The sequence below is a fragment of the Myotis lucifugus genome, unplaced genomic scaffold, assembly GCF_000147115.1.
Source record: "Myotis lucifugus unplaced genomic scaffold, Myoluc2.0 scaffold_21, whole genome shotgun sequence".
Lineage (NCBI taxonomy): Eukaryota > Metazoa > Chordata > Mammalia > Chiroptera > Vespertilionidae > Myotis > Myotis lucifugus.
Genome location: NW_005871069.1, coordinates 9,617,920 through 9,633,750, shown reverse-complemented (window position 1 = coordinate 9,633,750; position 15,831 = coordinate 9,617,920). Strand labels below are relative to the sequence as shown.

Here is a 15,831-nt window from a genome sequence, read left to right as displayed (position 1 = left end):
CCTGAATTTGGCTGAATGGAAATCCTACAACTAGAGAAGTAAAGAAGAAAGCACATTGAGACTGGTAGGAGGAGCAGAAGCATCAACAGGCTTGTGGCGTGTTTTTTTTTTTTTAATCGGGAGGGATATCTCTGCTGTGGAGGCCACTTATGAGGAGCAAGAGGTCCCAGCCCCACACCAGACTCCTCAGCACAGGGTCCAGAGCTGGTAAGAGAAGCCCCTGTAACTTCAGGCTGTAAAAACAAGTGGGGATTATGGCTGAGTGACACGGAGGCTGCTGGAGATCCAGGCACTCCCTCTTAAAGTCCGGTACACAGACTTACTCGGACTCAATCCCTCTAGGCTCCAACATTGGGGTGCCCACTTAAAAGGAACCTGGGACATTCAGGGAGGAACTGGATTATCTGTCATCAGGGCAAGAACTCAGGAGGGGTTTCTCCCAGATAGGGGTGCTCTCAGGGGTCACTGTTCCTGTGCTGGGGCCTCCCCACTCGCAGAGCTGACTGGCAGCCATATCTGAGTTTCCATCAGCATGGCCCACACTGTTCACTCTTCCCTGGTGACTATTTGGGATCCTGGCCAATACAATTTGCAGCCCACCCAAGCTGTTTGCAGCAGCTTTTCCATATGAATGGCCATATCTTGGCTCAGGCTTCAGACTTTCCTAAAATCTCACAAACAAGCAGCAGCTGGTGTCAACATGTGCCATACCTATCAATAAAAGGCTCAAGACCTAGCACTAGCACCAGCCTGCCTTGCTTCACAGCTGGGCCTTTCCTGGGCACTTCCAAGCCCAATAAAAGTAGCAGCCATCTGCAGACTCTCTGTAGCTCCTGCTGCATGGCCCTAGGCAGTGGCTGACTTTGTACCTCCCAGGAGGCCCCAGAGCCAGTGCACCTTGTGGACAGCTTCAGACCATATCATATTACTACTCCACACATCCACAAGTTACACAATAAAAGGGCAAACAGTGAGCACCAAAGCCCCACTGCAACAAGTTCTGCTCCATAGAATAGTCACAACTGGTCCTCACAGCCAATTTGCCTGGAGGTCAATTCCTCCCAGTAACGCCAACAGCAATCAAAGCTCAAATACTATAAGACTGTGCACACAGCCCACAAAGGGGCTCACCTAGAGTGCCCAGCTCAGGTGACTGGGCAGGCTGAGCTACTGGGCCATGTAGGACACCTACAACACAAGGCCACTACCAATTCCAGGAGACATAGAAGTCTACCTAATACATAGAAACAAACACAAGGAAGCAGCCAAAATGTGTAGACAAAGAAACATGTCACAAATGAAAGAAATGGAAGCAAGCAAATTACTGGATACAGAGTTCAAAACAATGATTATAAGGTTGCTCAAGAATCTTAATGAGGGATTCAAGGGACTTAATGAGAGCTTCAATGGACTTAGTAAGACTTTCAAGGATCTTAGTGAGAATGTCAAAAACATGAAAAAAGATTAGTCAGAAATTAAGCATACACTAACTGAAATAATGAATAATTTACAGGAATTCAACAATAGAGTAAAGGATTCCGAGAATTATATCAATGATTTGGAATATGAGGAAACAAAAAACACCTAATCCAAAAATATGAAGATAGTATAAGGAGCCTCTGGGACAACTTCAAGGGTACCAACATTTGCATTAAAGGGGTGCCAGAAGGAGAAGAGAGAGAGCAAGGTATTGAAAACCTATTTGAAGAAATAATGACAAAAAACTTACCCTACCTGGTGAAAGAAATAGACTTACAAGTCCAGGAAGTGCAGAGACTCCCAAACAAGAGGAACCCAAAGGGGCCCACACTAAGACACAACATAATTAAAATGCCAAGGGCAAAACACATAGAGAGAATCTTAAAAGCAGCACAAGTAAAGCAGTTAGTTACCTACAAGAGAGCACCAATACGACTTCCAGTTGATTCCTCACCAGAAACTTTGTAGACCAGAAGGGAGTGGCAAGAAATATTCAAAGTGATGAATATCAAGGAATACAACCAAGATTACTTTTTCCAGCAAAAGTATCATTTAGAATTGAAGGTCAGATAAAGAGCTTCACAGACAAGAAAAAGCTAAAGGAGCTCATCACCACCAAACCAGTATTGCATGAAATGTTGAAGGGTATTCTTTAAGAAGAGAAAGAAGAAGAAGATAAAGAAAAAGATAAAAAAAAAATATGAACAATAAAATGGCAATAAATGCATATCTATCAATAATTGCATCTAGAAATCAAAAGAAACAAACAAGTAATCTAATGAACAAAATAAACTGGTGAATAAAATAGAATCAGAGGCATGGAAAATGGAACAGACTGATGAATCTCAGAGGGAAGGGGTTGGGAGGGACAGACATTAACTAAGGGATTAACCAAAGATCTTATATGCATACTAGAGGCCTGGTGCACGAAATTCATGCACCGGGGCGGGGGGGGGGGGGGGATCCCTCAGCCTGGGCTGCACCCTCTGGCAGTCTGGGAGCCCTCAGAGAATGTCTGACTAATGGCTTAGGCCCACTCCCCCCTGCCCCCGGGAGTGGGCCTAAGCCGTTAGTCGGACATCCTTAGCAAGGCCATGGAGGCAGGAGAGGCTCCCGCCACCACCACTGGGCTCACCAGCCGTGAGCCCGGCTTCAGGTGCTCCGCCTGTAGGAGCGCACTGACTACCAGGGGGCAGCTCTTGCATTGAGCGTCTGGCCCCTGGTGGTCAGTGTGCATCATAGCAACTGTCATTCTGCCATTTGGTTGATTTGGATATTAGCTTTTTATTATATAGGATTATATAGGATATGCATTACCTATGGACAAAGACAATAGGGTGGTGAAGGTCTGGGATGGAGTGGGTAAGGGGTGGAAAAAGGGGGACATCTGTAATACTCTCAACAATAAATATTTTTTAAACAATCAAGTACAGCACAGGGAATATCGTCAATAATATTGTAATAGCTATGTGTGATGTCAGGTGGGCACTGGAAATATCCAGAGGAACACTTTGTAAAGTATATGATTGTCTAACCACTATGTTGTATAACTGAAACTAATACAAAATAATAATGAATATAAACTGTAATTTTAAAAAACTTGAAATTAAAAATATGGGCAAAGAACTTAGACATTTCTCCAAAGAAGATACACAAATGGCCAATAAGCACATGAAAAGATGCTCAGCATGACTAATTATTATGGAAATGCAAATCAAACTTACCATGAGATACCCCTACACACTCATGAGTATGACTATTAAAAACAAAACAGAACAGAAAATAACAGTGTTGGCAAGGATTTGAAGAAACTGGAACCCTTGCGCATGGCTGGTGGAAATATGAAAGAGTGCAGCTACCATGTAAAGCAGTATGGTGGTTCCTTAAAAAACTCAACATAAAATTAGCATATGATTCAGTAATACCATGTTTAACTATACAATTTAATACCATTTTTCAGTATACTGAAAACAGAGACTTGAACAGATATTTGCACACCCATGTTCATAGCAACATGAGTAGCAATAGCCAAAAGGTAGAAACATCTCAAGTGGCCATCAACTGATGAACAGATAAACAACATATTGTATAGACATACAATGGAATATTATTCAGTCTTGAAAAGTAAGGAAATTCAGCCCTGGCGGGGTAGCATACTTCGTTAGAGTATCGTCCCCATACACCAAGGTTACAGATTTCATGCCTGGCCAGGGCACGTACAAGAATCAACCAATGAAGAAGAAATAAGTGGAACAAAGAGGTGTATCTCTTTCTCTCTCTCTCACTCAAAGAAAAACATTAAGGAAATTCTGACACATGATATGACATAAATGCACCTTGAAGACATATGCTAAGTGAAGTAAGCCAGTCACAAAAAAACACAAATATTTTATGACTGCACTTATATTAGGTTATTATAGTGTAGCCAGATTCATAGAGGCAGACAGTAGAATGGCAGTAGACCTGGTGGGGCTGGGAGTTAGTATATAATGGGTATAATGATAGTATGGGAAGATGAAAACATTCTAGAGATCGATGGTGGTGATGACTGCATAACAATGTGAATGTACTTAATGCCACTGAACTGTACACTAAATGATAAATTTTATGTCTATCTTACCACAATTAAAAAATAAGACAAATATTTTAATCTCCCACTTCTCCCTAGAGAACCCAAAATATCCCATCTAGTTAGGTTGTATGACCTCTGAGAAAAGTTTGTTGGTACAACAAATAAGCAGAGGGATCACTGAGTTTATGAGTAGCCATTTACCTTGTAAATGAAGTAACAAGTACATGCTCAGCTGCTGTTAGCACTTCTCTCACACAGCAAGTTATCTTGCTGTCAGAATTGTTCCATCAATGAATTATTTATTCAAAATATCATTAAATAAGTACTACAGGATTGTATGTCCATGAGTCATAAAGGCTAAACAAAGAAAACTGATTACTAATTCATTTATTTTACTAAGACCTAGGTAGCACTTTTATGCAAGCTACCAAACTGCACCTATAAAATAACAGAAATGTCAAACTAAACAGATACATTTTAAATATATATATATATATGAGAAAGGGAGAGAGAGATAGAAACATCAATGATGAGAAAGAATCATTTATCAGCTGTCTCCTGCACACCCACTACCAGAGACCGTGGGGTAAGAAAGGACCCCCATATCTGGGAAAGACCTCCCAGTCAAAAAGTGTTATTGTTAATGACAAACACATAAAGGCCAGAGTTCAGTTTATAGACAAGGAAGTGTTTCTCTATTTTTTCTCTGTAATGAGGATATCATATTAAGCATATTCAATTACCCAGGCATGTGCCCTGACTGGGAATCGAATGTTGACCTCCTGGTTCATAGGTTGACGCTCAACCACTGAGGCACACTGTCCGGGCAAGCAATACATTTTTATTACTTCCTCTATTTTAATGTTCAAAATAAGCAGAATATCCCAATAATTGCTTAATTTCTGTCTTGAAAAGACTCTAGGCACTGCTTACAAAACCCTATAAAAGTTATTTTTAACAGTGATGTTATAGAAATCATACCATCTTCATACAATGCCCTAATGACAAATATATGGTGCCCAAAATAAAGACAAGACCAAGATTAAGGCATGCCCCATGAGCCTAATTCAGCCACCGTGCAGACTGTATTCTGAAGGTTTGAGTCATCCTGGAGCCACCTATACATGAAGAAGAGGAGGGGTTCAGAGATTTGTAGAATTCATAGCAATGATTTATAAGTCATAAGCTTCCTGAGAACTTTACTTTTTATTTTTGAAGAGCTTTACATTTTAATCTTAAATCTTTTCTCTTCGTATTGGTCTCTGAAACTCATTCCACATTGCATTTCACCCGCATTAGTTTTCATTATTATTCATTAGGTTTGTAAGAAGAATAGGCACAAAACTGCTTATTCTATCCTCCATGGTCTACCACCTCACTGCTTTCCGTAGACTGCACTAAACAAAGGCCTACGGAAGAAGGGCAAGGGTGCTGGTGTCAGTATCCCCATGTCTACGGACTGCTCAGTTTGCATGTGCTTACAGATTAGAGCCAAATATGGTATTTATATTCTCCTGGTTTGTCACAGGTTTCTAAGAGCAAAATGCAGAAGAAACGCAATCAAACAGAGTATGAGGAAATTTGGAGGGGAGAAAAATACAAAGCTGTTCAAATGATAATATCATAAAGACAAAACATTGAATGGCTTTAAAAAGTGAAAGAAGAAAAATAAGACACAATGACCTTTAAAAATGACACTAAGATTTTTAAATTATGCATAAGGGAGCAGGAAAATAGGCCCTATGGCCTTTAAAAAGAATATTAAGATTTTTAAATATTCTAAATGAAGTAAAAAAGTGTTATTGTTAATGAAAAACACATAAAGGCCAAAGTTCAGTTTATAGACAAGGAAGTATTTCTCTATTTTTTCTTTGTAATGAGGATATCATGTTAAGCATATTCAATTACACTGTCATTCATTAACCTGGATTATTCTCTGCAAAGAAATGATCAAAGAATTGAAAGTACAATTGTCCTAGAAATTCAAGCCTAGTTTCAGTTTATCTTTCAGAAAGAAAGAAAGAATCCAGTGAAACCTAGATGAAAAGAAAAAAAAGGAATACATCTCCGGGTAAATGGGTGGTGGTAGAAGCAATAAAAGGTATTGTTCAATTCTTGGAAGTCTGATACCAAGCAGAAGAATAACATCACATGGAGTTTTTCTCAAGCGTACCTATTTTATTAAATGCTTCTTGTAGTTCCTCCAGCTCCTCCCGAGAAATGGTAGTGGTACTATTTTCCATCTTGACAGGAAAGACTTCCCTCAGGTCTTTATACCTAAAAAAAAAAAAAAAGAAAGAAAATAAAAAATAAAAAAGCAATGTTATAAAAAGAGCCTTTTACAAACATTTATCTAAGCAATACAGAGTCCACAGGCAGTAAAATATCTAAAAGGAATCACGTGAGAGGTTTGGCTGACAAGGAAGAAATAGAAATAGATCCCAGGGTAACAAATACCTGTTTTTCACACCCTGTGCTAGTTCTTAATAGCCCGCATCATTTTCATTTACATTTTACCCCACTATTTCAGTAAAATATGCACTTCAAGTTTGAGAGAAGTGTAACATTTGTAAACATAAAGAAAGAGATCAGAAAGTAAAATTTTAATACATGAGCCGTGTCCACAAATAGAATTTTACAGTAAGAGGAGTCTGCACATCTGGAGATGGAGCTGTGGCTTTCATGGTCAGCTTTACAAAATGCGGCCACTTCCACCAACTCTCCCTTCCCTAGGGGAGATGTCTTTCCCAGATATGGAGGTCCTTTCTTACTCTGAGCAAGTGATACAAACTAAAGGGGGAAAATCCAGTAAAACTGAGTTGTAACAAAAACAAACAGGTGGTAGTCATTGTAGAAAGTAATTGGTAATATATGACCCAAACAGAAAATAGCTTTGGTGGTAGTGAGCACAGCTGCTTTCCAAAACATAATTAAAATTACCCATAATCCCACTATCCAGAAACATCAACTGGTATCACTTTATTATCTATATCTATCTGTTGTACTTTCAAGTACATGAATACCTTTTTAAGGGGTGAAAAATGTTAGTATATTATATTTTTGCATGAATATGTTTCCATATTATTTATCAATGTTGTATGTTGTATGTTTCCATGTTATTTATCAATACAACTAGAGGCCCGGTGCACGACATTCATGCACTGGGGGGTGTGGGGGTCCCTCAGCCCGACCTGCACCCTCTCCAATCTGGGAGCCCTCAGGGGAGCCATCTCCAATCCGGGAGTTTCTGTCTTTGCAATCATATGAGCGAATTGTCTGAGACCCCCAACCCAGTTTGGTTTGTTGCTCACAGAATAATAGAGGCATTTTTTTTTCTTTGCTTCATTGGTGGAGATTTCCTGGAAGTTTTAGGATATCTTCCCTTTAATTTTTCCTAGACACTCTGATTTTACTTATGTCTCTCACCTTTGCTTTCCCTCCATCCCCCACCGCAACAGTAACTTGCTCCAGGCTCGCTTTGCTAGTGTCTAGGACAGTGGTTCTCAACCTTGGCTGCACATTAGAATCACCTGGGAATCTTTTTGAAATCCTGATTTCTGGGCCTCATCCTCTGGAAATTCTGTTTCTTTGTTATGGGGTGAGGCCACAACATTTGTAACAAAGAAACAGAATTTCCGGAGGATGAGGCCCAGAAATTAAGATTTTTAAAAGATTCCCAGGTGATTCTAAAATGCAGCCAAGGTTAAGAACCACTGGTCTAGGAGATCCGTCTGCCACCAGAACTACAATTCCCAGCATTCCTGGTGCTCCCTGTGCTCTTTGTTTTCCCTTCCTGCTCTGTCTCTGTCCCATGGCCTCCCACTCTGCCAAGTCCTCCAAGCCACCAGCTCTCCCTCTCTGCTCTCCGTCTGGTGGCTTAGGGAGCCAAGTTCCCCAAGCCGCTCCACTCTCTGCCGGCTCTCCCACTCTGCTCTCCACCTGGCAGCTTCAGGGGAGCGACCAAGGGAGCCACGTCCCCCCAAGCTGCCAGCTCTCCTGCTCTGCTCTCCGCCTGGCGCCTGTGTATGCAAATTAACCTGCCAGCTTTGTCGGGTTAATTTGCATACTCACTCCTGATTGGCTGGTGAGCGTAGTGGAGGGACAGTCAATTTACATGCTTCTCTTTTAGTATATAGGATATTTAATGGTCACATATTACTATATCATAACATATTTGGTAAATCTCTTGTTTCAGGGTATTTCATTGCTTCCAATATTTTGTTCTAAACAATGTTGCAATGAAAATGCTAATAGGTAAATAATTGTACATATCCATGTTTATTTCTGTAAGATAAATATCTCAAGGTGGAATTTTGTTTTTTAATCTTCACCTGCAGATGTTTTTCTATTGATTTTTAGAGAGAGTGGAAAGGAGGACAAGAGACAGAGTGAGAGAGGGAAACATTGATGTGAGAGAGACACGTTGATTGGCTTCCACCGGCATGTGCCCTGACCAGGGCCTGGGATCAAAGTATTTTCTTAGAATTGTTGGTATTTCTATAGTGTCACTTGTCAATTCTCTCTTTGATATCTGATTTCATTTATTCGGGTCCTCTCTGGTTGTCTATGGAGAGGGAGGCCAGGAGTGCAGCTTGGGTTAGAGCTAGATCTATTACTTTTATTAAAAAGACAGATTTTTAGCAATTACGGCAAAATTTTAACATCTGTTCCATCTGAGCTTAAGTATATGGACATCAGTTAAAATTGCTATTGTACTTTTTGGTATTTTTTGTTTTAAATTATTCATAATATAAAAATTGTAAACTCAGATAGTAAAATAATAAATAAAATAAAGATAAAAAATCAGTTTTGAACAGGAGAAAATTTATTTTCAGTACCTCAATCTTAATCAAAATAGTTAATATTATTTGGGAAGAATAATGTATTGAAATATCAAATTATGTTTATTCTCTCCCCACCCCCACCTCCAATCAATGAAAGTAATAACTATCTTTTATGTTAGGAATTCTGGCAGCACAGAAAGCAAAACCAGTCTGGAATCTGTGGGCCTTCTGAGTTTGGATAGAAGCACAGACCTTCTTAGGGCTTACTTAGGCTGGATATCTTGGGAACGGGGCAGCAGGAGAAGAGGCCTCTGGGAAGCCACAAATGAGAGAGACCAAGAGAAGGGAGAGATTATCACAATGGGGAAGGAGGGAACTCACTTAATGACAGCAAGGAGACTGCTACCCCAGGGGTGGCAGAGACAAGGCACAGACAAAGTATAGTAGAACCTCTATGAGAGAAATCCACTTGATGACAGGATTGATAACTGAGGATAGGAGAACTTCCTCCATGCTTTGCTCTGTTTAAGATCCCAGGATAACAGAGGCTAAGAGGCAAATTGCAGGTGCCTGAGAAAAATTTGACAGCACTCAAGCAGGATGAGGCATCAAAGTCAAAATAAAGTTGCTTTAAAGAACTCGGAGAAATGTGATATTTCCTTCATTTCTGATTTTTATGGAAAAAAGCCTTGATAGTGTTTCTCCGAAGAACTGGCTAGGGTCAGAGGTTCTGGAGCATGTCAGTATCTCCGGTGAGGAAAGCAGCAGTGCCACCAGTGTCCTATATACTCCTCTCTTCTTCAAAAACTCTTCTCTCATCTCTCACCATAACCCTCCTTTTTTCCTATTACATCCTATTTTCTGCTTTCCATTACAAGTTTAAAGATCACAAGGTCACAGGAATAAATCACTACGTGAAGAAATAAGCAGCTAAGAAATATAAATTAATTGAAGTTTTCTTTCTATTTAAAGAAAACCTGAAAATATTTTTTTTTATTTATAATATCTCCAGCAATGTACTTTTCAACCACAATTAACAAGAGGGAGCTGCATCGCTGACTTTGCAAGAAGCAATCATGCATATTCCATATCAACCTGTTCTTTCTTTATCAGACTTTCTTTAGTTAAAATGTCTACTGAGTCTGTCATCCTATATAATAAAAGCCTAATATGCTACGTGTCCGGTCGTCCATTCAACCAATCAAAGCGTAATATGCTAATCATATGCTAAGGCTGCTCAACCACTCGCTATGATGTGCACTGACCACCAGGGGACAGACAGTCGACTGGTCAACCAGTCACTAAGATGTGCACTGACCACTAGGGGGTAAAAGCTCCGACCGGTAGGTTAACTTGCTGCTGGGGTTTGGCTGATCGGGACTGAGCGAGAAGGCCGGACACGCCCTGGAGCCCTCTTGCGGTCCCTCCCCACAGCTGGCCAACCTCCTGCGTCTTTCCCCGGCCCCGATCGTGCACCAGTGGGGTCCCTCAGCCTGGCCTGTGCCCTCTCGCAATCCAGGACCCCTCTGGGGATGTCAGAGACCCAGTTTTTGCCCAATCCCGCAGGCCAGGCCGAGGGACCCCACTGGTGCACGATTTGTGCACTGGGCCTCTAGTATAAATATAAACTGGGATACCATTGACTTTGTTAATCTCTTACTCTACATACCAGCTGGACTGCTCTTTGAACAGAGCAAGCTATTAAATGGGAACAATATAATTCACATTTTTCCTAAGCATATTTCTACACAAAAAAATTAAGCTCAGGTTTCTCATTCACTCTACAAGGTAAATTTTCCTAAAAAGTGGTCACTTTGATTGCCAACAGCCTGGATTTGCCAAACCCCAAACTTTTTAAAAAGGTAATTGATAAAAACTTAACTTTATTCTTAAATAAAATAATCTTCTAAGTGCTTGCACAATCTCAGAAACCATAAGTAGGTACCATCACAGAGTTAAGCCAGTCTAACACATCTGGGATGAAGTAACACTATTCCAAACTGCCTGACTCACTTGTGGCCTCTTAAAAGAAGGCTAGCAATCTCTTGCAAAAACAAAGAAAATATAAATACAGTTGACCTTTGAACTGCATGGGTCCACCGACATGCAGACTGTTTTCAATAAATATGTTGGAAAAAAATTTTAAGACATGCAATAGTTTGAAAAACTTCACAGTTGAACTGCATAGCCTAGAAATATCAAAAACTAAGAAAAAGTTAGGTATGTCATGAATGCATAAAATATGTTACCATCAAATATATACAAATATATCATAAAAATATTAAAAATTTATCAAAACATATGCACATTCACAGTCTAGAGAACTGTAAACAAACACAAAGATGCAGTATTAAATCATAGCTGCATAAAATTAACTGTAGTACATACTGCACTGCTGTATTAATTTCATAGCTACCCCACTGTGGTAGGCACAAGTATTGCAAAAAAGTTACATGCACATTTTTGACTGGAGAGGGGTCAAGGTCCCTAAACTTGAGTTGTGCAAGGGTCAACCTTATACTGTTATCTTGATGTTGGGGATTTTTTTCTGCTTCAGTATTCCCAAGTATTAACCATCTCATTACTCCCACACTATCTACATAATGTGCTCTCTGCGCCCTTCTCTCAATTCAACCACTTGGACTTCCACACACCACTCCCTTTGTGTCCTTAACTTCTTCCCAACCGCATTAGACATGATCGCCTCTGTCCATACCTGGCCTCTTAGGTATTTTTCAGTTCACTTTAATTTATTCTTGTATTAGCCATATTTTGCTATTTTATTCTCATTAACCTTTCTAACTTCATTATTTGTTCTTTGCAGAGTTTCCCTCACTTTGCTTTCCCCCACCTCCCTAATCTACCACCTATAGATTTCATGTAACCCCCTTATGCCTCTTCCTCTGATTCTAATGTGTAAAATAAGATGCAAAATTGCCATTCTCCAGAGCATTTTCTCAAACCATTGAAATTTTGCTTACCAGCGATTATTGTCAGTTTGGCTCAAATGAACTCGTAAAAATTCTCTACAGGTTTGGACATTTCTTACATCAACACAAGGCAATTGCAGTATATGAAATGGCAATGTAAGAAGGAAGGCTCAAAGGTGTGGGTTTGTGAGGACATATGCATTTAAGAGAAAACAAAAATAACAGAGACAGAGACCAAAGATTTTTTTTGGGGGGGAAAAACAACACAAAAAAGCAGAAACAAAAATTCTTGTTAAAGTATTTAGCATGTGAAGAATTCCTGTTGTGGCCTAACTTGTTCATATTAAAGCAACTGCAGGCCAGACCAGACACCAGTGTAGAGGGGCACAGTCCAGGCCAGAACACCAGTGTAAAAGCATGGCAAGTCAACCAGTATTTTGAGTCCAGAAATGGAGTCAGACAAAACAAACAAAAAAGATTATATTTAAAGGACTGGGGGGAAAAAGTAACTTTCCCAAGGAAAGAAAGACATCATATTGAAATGAAAGGTGCTAGTACCATAACTCTGACCTTCATTACTTTGAATATGGGATCTGGTCATCCAAACACAGAGATTTAAAAGTTATTTCACTTTTTTTTTCACCAACTAAATGAATGGGTGTGAAGAGTTAAGAGCTGCTGGATAGAGGGTAGGGGAGGTAAAAGAAGGTATAGAGAAGATAAATGGTGATGGAAGGAGACTTAACTTGGAGTGATGAACACACAATATACAGATGATGTATTATTGAATTGTACACCTGAAACCTATATACTTTATTAACCAATGTCACCCCAATAAATTCAATACAAATTAAAAAAAAAAGAGTTGCTCACAGACAATAGGAAAGTGAGGGCCTGTGCTGTGCGGGGAGGGGGGGCGGGGGAAGAGTGTGAGGAGCAGGTCGGGAGAGGTCGATGGGGGGAAATGGAGACATCTGTAATACTTTCAACAATAAAGAATTTAATTTAAAAGGAGTTGCTGAATAGTTAAATGATTAAATCAGTATGTCAAAAAAAACCCCACAAAAATGAAACAAACAAAAACAACAATGCAAAAAAGGTCTCTTCTCACAAGGCCCTTGCCCAAAAGTTCTCCCCATTATCCCTGGCAAACACCAAACAGCTGCCTCCTCAGTTTTGAAACCCAAACACAGAGTTGCAAGAGTAGAAGTGATGAGAAAAAGGTGGTCTGGGCAGAGAGGGATGAAGTGTAAAGCTTACTTCCCATTCTGTGCCCTCAGCTCCACCCAGACAGGTGCAGTAATGGTTTTGTCATACCTCCAATGGTACTGAGATAGGGTATGTGGCAAAACAACTGTAACCAATAAGGGCTATTGGAACTGTCAAGGAGATAATAAGATCAACCCCAAAGGTTATATGGCTTAAAACCAGCAGAAGACCAGCTTGATCCAACATGGCAACTAATTTCACCTTGCAATAACCTCATTATATGCTCACTAGAGGCCCAGTGCATGAAATTCGTGCCCTGGGGGGGGGGGGGGCTGTCCCTCAGCCCAGCCTACACCCTCTCCAATCTGGGACCCTCGAGGGCTGTCCGACTGTCCGCCCCTGTGGGATCAGGCCTAAACGGGCAGTCAGACATCCCTCTCACAATCCAGGACTGCTGGCTCCCAACCGCTCGCCTGCCTGCCTGTCTGATTGCCCCTAACCGCTTCTGCCTGCCAGCCTGATCACCCCCTAACCACTCCCCTGCCAGCCTGATCGATGCCTAACTGTTCCCCTGCCGGCCCGATCGCCCCCAACTGCCTTCCCCTGCCAGCCTGGTTGCCCCCAACTGCCCTCCCCTGCAGGCCTGGTCACCCCCAACTGCCCTTCCCTGCTGGTCTGATCGCCCACAACTGCCCTCCCCTGCAGGCCTGGTCACCCCCAACTGCCCTCCCCTGCTGGCCTGAGCGCACACAATTGCCCTCCCCTGCAGGCCATCTTGTGGCCACATGGGGGTGGCCATCTTGTGTGTTTGGAGTGATGATCAATTTGTATACTGGTTGTAACTAATTAGCATATCCGGTCGTGACTGTGAGGGCGTTGTGACCAATTTGCATATTACCCTTTTATTAGTATAGATTGTAATACATTAGCTTACTAAATGATACACCTAACCCACCATAATATTTCCTAAGGACACAAAATGGTCCACAGTGCTCTTCTGAGCAGTGTCCAGCCCTTTCCCAGAAATATCCTGAATATTCCTTCCCTTATTGAATGCCCTGCCCCTCAATTAAATGATCCTCAATAAAAAAGTATATCCCAGCCCGGCTGGTGTGGCTCAGTGGTTGAGCATCAACCCATGAACCAGGAGGTCACCAGTTCAATTCCTGGTCAGGGCATATGTGCAGGTTGTGAACTCAATCCCCAGGAGGGGGTGTACAGGAGGCTGCCAATCAAGTTTCTCTCTCATCAATGTTTCTATCTTTCCGCTCTCTCTAACATAATCAATAAAAACATAAAATAAATTTTAAAAAATATATATCCCAACAAATTCATAGAGAACAGACTGACAGCTGTCAGAGGGCAGGGCTTTGGGGACTGGGTGAAGATGAGGGGATTAAGCAAAAACAAAACACACACACAACTCATAGACACAGACAACAACTGTGGTGACTACCAAAGGGCAGAGGGAAAATGGGGTTGGGGAGGTAGAAAAGGGTACAGGTGATAAAGGAGACTTAACTTGGGGTGGTGAATACGCAATGAAATATACAGATTATGTATTATTGAATTATACACCTGAAACCTATGCAATTTTATTAACCAATGTAACCCCAATAAATTCAATAAAAAAGAAAAACAAAAAATGAGGGTGGGAGTAACTCCCTCAGGGAGGGGGCTGCTCTACCTATGGAGTAGCCCTCTTTCTGTATCACTCCTTCAGTAATAAACCCTCTTTCACTTTAAACTTTATGCTGGCTAGTATTTTAATGCTTTCCTGTGTGATGCCAAGAACCCAAAGTGGGTGGCAGACCTTAAACACCTGCATAAGTACAGGCATCACTCATTCACTGCAGCCTGACTAGGGAGCAGGAAAATCAGTCAGTTTATGGTTGCCCTCAGAGCAATCAGTAGTGTTGAAGACTATATTCCTAGCCTAACAATCTTCAGGCCTATGGCTTCTTTGCACATTTTTCCCTTTTCCCTTTATCCACAAAGATTTTTCCCATTTCTCTCTCAATTCATCTGTAGCTAAAGATGACAAACTGAGTAGTACTATATTATGAGAAATGGCAGGTCTCTCTGGTGTGAGGCAAAGCAGGGTAATCTATCTGTAAAAATAAACATTCAAAGACAACAAATCATTAAAATCAGGAAGTTACTAGCATTGTAAGTAGAGTGGGAGAGAGTAATTTACCCAATCCGTGAGAATGAAAAAATAGGCAGGGTGGGGCAAAAGTAGATTTACAGTTGTTCGCATGGAAAATAAGACAATAATTAATAAATAATACAAGAATAAACTCTTTCATGTGTTCACAACTGTAGATCTACTTTTGCCCACCCTGTAAGTCAGATATGTTCTTGGGTTTATCCCCAAGCATCACGTCCCTGCAAGCTGGTTCAACTGCCAAAAAGCAGTTTGTTCTGCACTGATCAAGACCTCAGCAAGAGCCATCCTATAATCACTGTGTGTCACTGTAATGTGTTTCCACAGTACAGAGGGAACAAGAAAAGTACAGTCAGATATTGAGTATAGCTGAAAAAAAAACCTCTCCATCTATTCTTATAATAGCATTTTTATACACAATCAGATATCTAATGTAGTTATAGCTTCTCAAAGAAATTAGCCTGAAAGAAACTTTAAGTGGACACATTAAAAATGACAAGCTTCTCTGTCACCTCTATTTAGTGCTCTTATTGTTCTTTTGGACTTACAGCTTACAATAATTTCATGAGATGTCACTATATCTCTGTTCAAAATTACAAGCTGTCTAGTTATTCTCTATTTAAATTCTAAAGGGGTCCATTCCAAAAGCTGATAAACCTTCCACAACTGAATTTTCTCCTTTTTGTTGTT

The 15,831-nt window shown here is 40.7% G+C and overlaps 1 protein-coding gene across 1 annotated transcript in view; it reads right to left on the bottom strand.

The window, feature by feature from the left end:
- The window catches only part of PLS1 (plastin 1), a 151,512-nt gene that overhangs the window by 84,067 nt on the left and 51,614 nt on the right, over window positions 1-15,831 (bottom strand). Inside the window, exon 2 of the mRNA XM_023751456.1 lies at window positions 6,225-6,328. Coding sequence (XP_023607224.1) covers window positions 6,225-6,294 — 70 coding nt within the window. The 5' untranslated portion in view covers window positions 6,295-6,328. The remainder of the gene's footprint in view (window positions 1-6,224; window positions 6,329-15,831) is intronic.